Source organism: Mustela nigripes, chromosome 13 (assembly GCF_022355385.1).
Source record: "Mustela nigripes isolate SB6536 chromosome 13, MUSNIG.SB6536, whole genome shotgun sequence".
In the NCBI taxonomy this organism is placed as follows: Eukaryota; Metazoa; Chordata; class Mammalia; order Carnivora; family Mustelidae; genus Mustela; species Mustela nigripes.
The window spans coordinates 109,323,387-109,331,304 of record NC_081569.1 but is presented as its reverse complement, the minus strand read 5'-3'; the positions used below and the strand labels follow the sequence as shown (position 1 = coordinate 109,331,304).

Here is a 7,918-nt window from a genome sequence, read left to right as displayed (position 1 = left end):
AGAGACCACCAAACCCAGAAGCTACCACTGCTAGATGGAAGGAGATAGGCTGCTCCTGAGCAACTCTACCTCACTATCTGCTCCTGGTCTTGGTGGCCTTCTTCATTTAAATCTCATAGGAGGGGCCCCTGGGTGGCTCAGTCGGTTGAGCTCCTGCCTTCAGCTCAGGTCATGATCCTAGGGTTGTGGGATTGAGCCCAGTATCAGGCTCCCTGCTCAGCCGGGAATCTGCTTCTCCCTCTCCCTCTGCTCTTCTCATCCGCTTGTGCTCGCTCTCCATCCCTCTCTCTCTCAAATAATAAAATCTTAAAAAAAAAAAAAATAAATCTCATAGGAAATCAGTTAGACAGTCACATATTGTACAACTGGTGTCCAAACAGGGTTCTTTATGACCAATCATAAATGGAATACTACACAGCAAGAAAACTGGTGTACAACTGGTGTCCAAACAGGGTTCTTTATGACCAATCATAAAGAACCCTGTTTGGACACCAGTTGTACAACTGAAACTGAGTCTGAGAAGTCGGTCTCGCTCCTACTCTAGATAGCTCTGACCGTGTATTGGTACCCTGAATGTCACTTCAGCTTCAGGGATAAGAGTTCTAGATAAAGACTCAATTTTAAGAGTCTGGTTGATTCTCTCTCAGCAATAAGTAGTTCAATGAAATAGCTTCCTAACAATCAGCTGTATCAGGTAGATTGTATTTCCCACATGCTTTTGACCCTTTAACAGCACTTTAGCACGGGACTCATAAAACTAGTAGGAAAAGCAACTTTCTAGAATACAGTAATATAGTGTAGTAGTAGTATTCTTCAACTATTCCATTCCTTGGCCACTTTGGTGGATAACCACCTAAATGCGTAGAAAATAATGACACCTAGTGTCCAAAAGTGTTACTCTTCTTAGAGTATGTTGTGATTGGTGAGGCTGTGAATATAGATGAAGCATCATGGATATAAATACATTTTTACAGAAAGTGAATAAGTAAAAATGTAATTATTCCTTTGTCTGCTACCTTCATTCCCTGGAGGCTAAAATGAAGTCTCACGTTCCTTTTTGGTAGAAGGTCAGTGCAAAGACTGTCAAAACCATACAGAGGTAGTAGCAGGAGTGACCCCAGATGTCAACAGAACCACATCACCAGGATCAAAAACCAAACACAAGTAACCCAGCATCAACCTGGGGACTGAAATATTTCAAGCCCTAGTAATAAATTCAATAAAGTCTTAGATATCTGATAAAACAGGGTCACTGTTCTTTTAAGCCAAGTTTCAAAAATGACTCTATTTATAATATCCTCGTAATGGTCAAGGCCACTGTGTGGAGTTTCCTTTGGAATCTGGACTCACCTCAGCTATCCTTTTCTTTAGGTTCTCTTTTCCCATGTAGGAAGCCTGAAGGGAGATGACATTCTCTTCTTTTTGAATCAAAGCAGTCAAGACACTTTTAAAATTCTGATATTGTTTTAAGAGCTCCAAAACTCTTTCACATTGATCAAGGCTATGAAGGAAAAAAAAAAAAAAAAAACGTAAAATGGGTAAATCTCGAAAAATAAGAAACACATTCTCTCTCTTTGTAAGTACCCTATGATAATGACTAATACATGATGGAGGATTTTTCCTCTTGACATGGTCTAGCATATTGCTTTACCAACATAACCTAAGACAATGGCTCATATAGTTATCTGGCAAATGGGTGGTATAAACAAATCACAGGATTATAATTGTCACCAGATCAAAAGTTAAAAAAAAAAAAAAATTACCAGGTGTAAGCTCTAGAAGGAAACACAGGATTCATAATCTTAAGAAATGAGCATCTCAATTTCATCATGAACCAAAAAAACATCTTGGAAAACAGTGCCTCCCTAGCACTATTCCTGGAGATTGTTTCGATACTAATTCAGCAAGTTACAGTTTAGGTCAATTTAACTTATTCTAGATTTAACCCTTTTTATTATTTTTTTAATAGAAGAATTTTTTAAATAAGATTATTTACTTATTTATTTGACAGAGATCACAAGTAGGCAGAGAGGCAGGCAGAGAGAAAGGGAAGCAGGCTCCCTGCTGAACAGAGAGCCCCATGCTGGGCTCAATTCCAGGACCCTGAGATCATGACCTGAGCTGAAGGCAGAGGCTTGAGGCCTGAGCCACCCAGGTGCCCTTAGATTTAGCCCTTTTTAAAAATTAAAGTAGTACAGATAACTTGAATACCTGATTTCCTTATATCTGGGCACTACTCAGTCATGTGAACTTAGATAAGTTACTTTAACCTCTCTGGACCTCCGTTTCTTTCCTCCATAAAATCTAAGGGCAGACTAGTTCAAATACCACAGGCAAGTTTTATCTTGATTACTGTACACTCAGCTTCCAGGAGAACACAGGAGGGGCACCCAGACAGAGTTCTGGGTAAAAGGACCAGAGACAGAGGTGAGCAGAGTTACAGGAAACTTCCAAGGAACTGAGGTACCAACCAGAGCAAAAACAGATAGACCACTCAGCCTCAGCATAAGGGGGGGAGTACCCTGAGACAGAGAGGAGGGTGCCAGTAGGAGATGCCAGAACCCCCTGCTAGAAAGGGAGGCGGTTAAGACCATCTCTGTTAGTCCTCAAATCTCCTACTTGTGCGTCCCACTTCCTATCCCAACTGGGCCCCCTTGGCCTGGCTGGTCCAGGCTGTTAGGGATCAGCCGTCCTGACTACTTCCCCGTCCAGGCAGAGAGTAAGGGAAAGAAGGCATGGCTGGAGAATACTGAGCAGAAGTGCCAACTAGGACTGGTAGGTAATGGCTATCACAGAATTAAGAACACTTTTGAGCCTGCCCAGGCTTGAAGATGCCACACAGCCAGCTTTAAAGATGGAGGAAGGGGACACCCATCAAAGAAAGTGGTAGGAGGCCTCGGAAAGGAAAAGGATTCTGTCCTAGAGCCTCGGAGAAAGGAAGGCAGCTTGATGTCAGAATTTCCAACCTCCAGACCAGAAGATAAATTTGTATTGTTTGGTGAGGCTGTGCAGTGTGGAAACCTGGCGATTCACACACCTGTACCCCTGGGGCGAATAATACATTATACGTTAATAAAAAATCAAAATTTTTTTTTAATTTTTTTTTTTTTTTTAGCCACTAAACTTCCATTAAACAGAACAGCAACAGAAAACTAACATGGGTGGGGTAACAATAAACACACTGTGTAGTTGCTGTCCCTCTTAGATAACCTCTTAAATTCACTGGGCTATAATCTAGGATGCCAGATCTTACCCAGACATTGACCCCATCAGCTTCCAGTATGAAACTCTCACGTTTGCTCCTCCTTTACATCCATGCAAATGTGCTTTCAATGTATTTCAAAAAGTTAACTGTGCTACACACAACTTCTCAGATTTGGGAGGGACTTTCCCCCTTACCATTCAGTGACCGAAGCTTTTGTACTCTCCCACAAAAGTGCTGTATTTTGGAACTGTTCATTCAGTGATTTTTCTCTACCATCTTTGAATTGTGGGAGAGAATTAACCATCTCTTGCAACCATTTCTTCTCTTCTTCATAGTCATCTAGATCCTTATCCAGTCTCGTTAGTGATTTTTTCCTTGATTACGAAAGAGAAAAGTTTGATAGCCAGTTATTAGCCAATCTGATTCAACACAAGTATGGGTAATTTGGGGGAGCACGCTAACTTTAATTTGCCCTCAATTTATTATATCAAAATTACACAGTCCTATTATAGAGTTCACGAGGTTCTATGCATCTCCAGAATACTAATTTGGTATTTAAGACATAATAAATATACAGAACCTCAAGCAGTAACATTTTTCTGTGGTGAACGTGCTTGAAAACGACGTGTAAGTATGTGAGAGAAGAGAGAAAGAGTATGTGTGTGAATGGGAAAGAGCATGGCATGGAGAGAAGAAAAGAGATGAGTGGTCATGCCCTGCAAGCTTCTAAGGAAGAGTGGAGGAGGCCAAGGAGAAAGGAACAAGCAAGGAAACCTCGCATATCTACCTTCTATACCAAAACTTCTTCCCCATGAAAAAAAGAGTCATTTGACCTAAGAGCTTTAACCTGCAAACTGATCCTGGAGGGATTAACTCCATTCACCCAGGTCTGAATTGCTCTTACCAGATACTCACTGTCTCTACCTCCTCTTTTCCAGTTCTTTCTGGAATCTACTCCCATAAGACTCTCACTCCCCACCGCCCCACCAAGATGGCTCGTCAAGATCTCCAGTAGCTTCCTTGATGCTAAACCCATGGTCCATTCTCAGTCTTTGTCCCCTTCACTGGTCAATGGCATTGACACAGCTGACCACTTCTCCTTGTTGAAAGGCCTCCTCACTTGACCCCAGGACTCTTGATTTTCCTCCTCCCATACCCGCCACCCCTTCTTAGTACCTGTGCCTGGTTCCTCTTCATCTCCCGAATCTCCTAACATGGAGTACTTGGAGCATGCAGCTCGGCCCTCTTCTCCGGCCTGTCTGAACTCACTCTACTGGCAAGGTCATGCATCTCAGGACTTTATATAGCAATCTAGATGCTGAGGACTCTCCAATGCATACCTCTACTCACCCCTCTCTCCTGACTCCATCTACTGTTATGAGTCTTATTGGTACCCGACTTGAATGTCAAGTATTTCGAACCTATCCTAAAACTGACCACAGTTGATCTTTCATTCAATATCTGACAAAATTCACTCTTTCTCATTTCAGTTGGTGGTAACTCTGTTCTTCAAGTTGCTCAGGTCAAAGCCTAGAATCATTTTTTTTTTAAGCTTTTATTTATTTATTTGAGAGAGAGGAAAGAGAGTGAGAGAGAGCATGAGAAGGGAGAAGGTCAGAGGGAGAAGCACACTCCCCGTGGGGCTGGGAGCCCAATGCGGGAATCAATCCCAGGACTCCAGGATCATGACCTGAGCTGAAGGCAGTCGCTCAACCAACTGAGCCACCCAGGCGCCCAAAGCCTAGAATCATTCTTGACTCCAGTCTTTCTTTTATAACCTAGGTACAGCGTGTCAACAAATCACATGGACTCTATCTTCAAAATATACTCGGAATCTTAGCACTTTCTGCCACCACACCTCTGGTCCACGCCACCATCATCCCTTACCTGGCTTACTACCACAGATGGACCTAGACTTCCTGTATCTTCCCCTGACTCCTACACTCTGTTCTCAACACGTCAGCCAGAGAACGTCTGTTAACATTAAAAACTACATAGCTTCCATCTGCTCAGAACCCTCCAGTGACATCCCAGGTTACTCAAAGATAAAGCCAGAGTTATCACATGGCCCAGAGGTCCCTACCTGAGCTAAGCCCCATCCACCACTCCCTTTCTGATCCCCTTTCATACCTCTTCCCCAAACCTCACCTCCTTGCTTCTCCTCAGACACGCGGCACATCCCCACAGCCGACCTTTGTACCTTCCACTCCCTCAGCCTGGAAGGTTCTTCCTCCTGGTAGTCACCTGGCTAGCTCTCTCATCCAGCTGACTCACAAAGATTTACTTTCTCAGTAAAACTCTCCTTGATGACCCTTTTGGAATTCCAACCCCCTCCTCCTTCCTTGCTTAATTTTTCTTCATAGCTTTTATCAACATCAAACACTGAGTATCTTACTCCTCTCACTAGGTAAGAAGCTCTATCGGGGACAAGAGTTTTTGTCCATTTTGTTAACTGCTATATCCCCACGACCTAAAGTAGTACTGGACACACAACACATACTTGTTTTATTAATAACTAAACTAAAAATTACAACAACTTATGGTTTATCAATGTATAATTTTTCATGTGCAAATTAACATGGATTTATTCATTACTTAGTGTTTACAAATATATAATAAAAATGTATTAACGATGAGTGACTAAATGAGTAGTTAGTTCAACACCTTACTAAGAACTGGGCACTGTAGGAACGAAAGTCTCTCTGTGACTGGGAGCACAGGGCAGTTTCAGAGGGAAGAGCTTGGTCAGCTACGGAGCCTCAAGATAGCATGGAGCCTGAGGGATTCAGTGGGCAGAGGAGACAGAATGTGGGAATGATTTAGACAGGGAAGGGGAGTTCCCAAAAGTAACTTGCTAACATTGTCACTTGCAGGACCTGGAGGCTGGCTCTGAACACCTGCATTAAAATAACAGCACTCGTCCGGAAGACTGCCCACCTCAGTTTACTGAAACTCTGCTCATTCTCCAGAACTAGCACTAACCTTCACTGACCTCTCAAAGTCAATCCTATGACTTCCCACCACTCAGTGCCCTTCCCAATCCTGCTGGCAGGAGAGGGGAAAACCAAAAAATTCAGGAAGAAGCAGGGACAGGGCGTGGCATGCCTATCTCCCACCACATCTTTCTTTATTACCCACCGCGTGGATCTTCCCCCATCACGAGAACCCCGTAACCACAGAGCACTAAAAGGGACTTTTAGCGAAGCGCTCAAGTACTTTACACACATCTTATTTCACTCTCCCTTTGTCCATGAAATGCACACTTTATTTTTTTTTTTTTTTTTAAAGATTTTATTTATTTATTTGTAAGAGAGAGAGAGTGAGAGCGAGCACAGGCAGACAGAGTGGAAGGCAGAGTCAGAGGGAGAAGCAGGCTCCCTGCGGAGCAAGGAGCCCGATGTGGGACTCGATCCCAGGACGCCGGGATCATGACCTGAGCCGAAGGCAGCTGCTTAACCAACTGAGCCACCCAGGCGTCCCGAAATGCACACTTTAATGGGAAAAAAAATTACAGAATATCTTGTAAAGACACACTATCAACAAAAATCAAGCTTGCTAGAAAAGTCTACAGAAAAGAACGCTGAACAGGGAGTAGAGCAGGATGGAACAGAAGTAGAAAGGCACGGGAAGTAGTTCTCTCACCTAACAGATACTGAAAACACAGAAAAGTACTGTCCTGCGTCTGGACATGAATGAAAACGAGACTCACCGTTGCTTCACAGCAGGAACACTGGGATCCTTGAGACTGATTTTACCGATCTGATTATACACATCTTGAATGTTTTTCAGGAGTTCATTATTTTTGAAAATACAAGTCTCTAGTAATTTGTTTTCTTCAGTGAGCTCTCTGTGCACGCCATCGTCACAGGTCTCAGATAACTTTCGGGACACAGCGACGAGAAGTTTGTCACAGGTGTCGTCCCCCCGTTCGGCGTCTTTAAAGCTTATGCCGAGCGTTTTCAAACGTTTATCCAAGTGTCTGGCCTGGTCCTTCATCAGGCTGATTTCTTCTTCTTTATTTTCTGCCGTCACCGTGTTTTCTTGCACTACCTGTGTATCTTTAACAGGCTCGAAAGAGAGCTCAGCTGTTCTCAGAGAAGCCAGAAACTCCTCCAGAGCTGTGAGTGCGTCTTTACTCCTCTGGACCTGGTGGTTCACTTCTTCGAGTTGTGTTCTGTGTTTCTGCAGAATCTCCAGAGTCGCACGGAGATCAAGCGGGTGTAATTCCTTTAATGCAAAGTCGCCCGACTGTTCCAGGTTGTTATATATTTCAATCTGTCCAGCTATGGAATCTTGGATATTCTAAAATAAAGGAAGGAATGCTGAAAAGGCTGAGGCAGAAGAAAAGGCAGACTGCATACCAGAAATGAACCTAAACTTACAATGTCTAGGTGGCACCTAGAAAATGGCTTCTGGGTTTTTCTAAGGCTGACAGTTTCAACAGAAGGAAATATTTTAATTACAAAGGATCAGATGGTCCAGCTGTTCCATTATCTGTTAACCTTCCTGATGTCTCAATCCCCCCAAAGAAAACAAGTATATGACTCTACTGCTTCAGTGAAAATAGAGATTAAGCTGTTGAGACATCTGTTTATAATCTGAAAAATAAAACTTTAATTTTTTTCATTTGAAATGAGACTTGGGGTTTGGAGAGTAGGGTAACAGGGTGATGGGCATTAAGGAGGGCGCTTGATGTAATCAGCACTGGGTGTT

At 43.0% G+C, this 7,918-nt stretch overlaps 1 protein-coding gene across 12 annotated transcripts in view; it reads right to left on the bottom strand.

Annotated features, from left to right (window-relative positions):
- SYNE2 (spectrin repeat containing nuclear envelope protein 2) overlaps positions 1-7,918 on the bottom strand; it is a 331,267-nt gene that overhangs the window by 186,377 nt on the left and 136,972 nt on the right. For all 12 annotated transcript variants that reach the window (XM_059373366.1, XM_059373365.1, XM_059373360.1 and 9 more), the window contains exons 30-32: positions 6,915-7,507; positions 3,400-3,579; positions 1,351-1,501 (exon numbers count right to left, since the gene is read on the bottom strand). In XM_059373366.1, the coding sequence (XP_059229349.1) occupies positions 1,351-1,501; positions 3,400-3,579; positions 6,915-7,507 (924 nt within the window). The remainder of the gene's footprint in view (positions 1-1,350; positions 1,502-3,399; positions 3,580-6,914; positions 7,508-7,918) is intronic.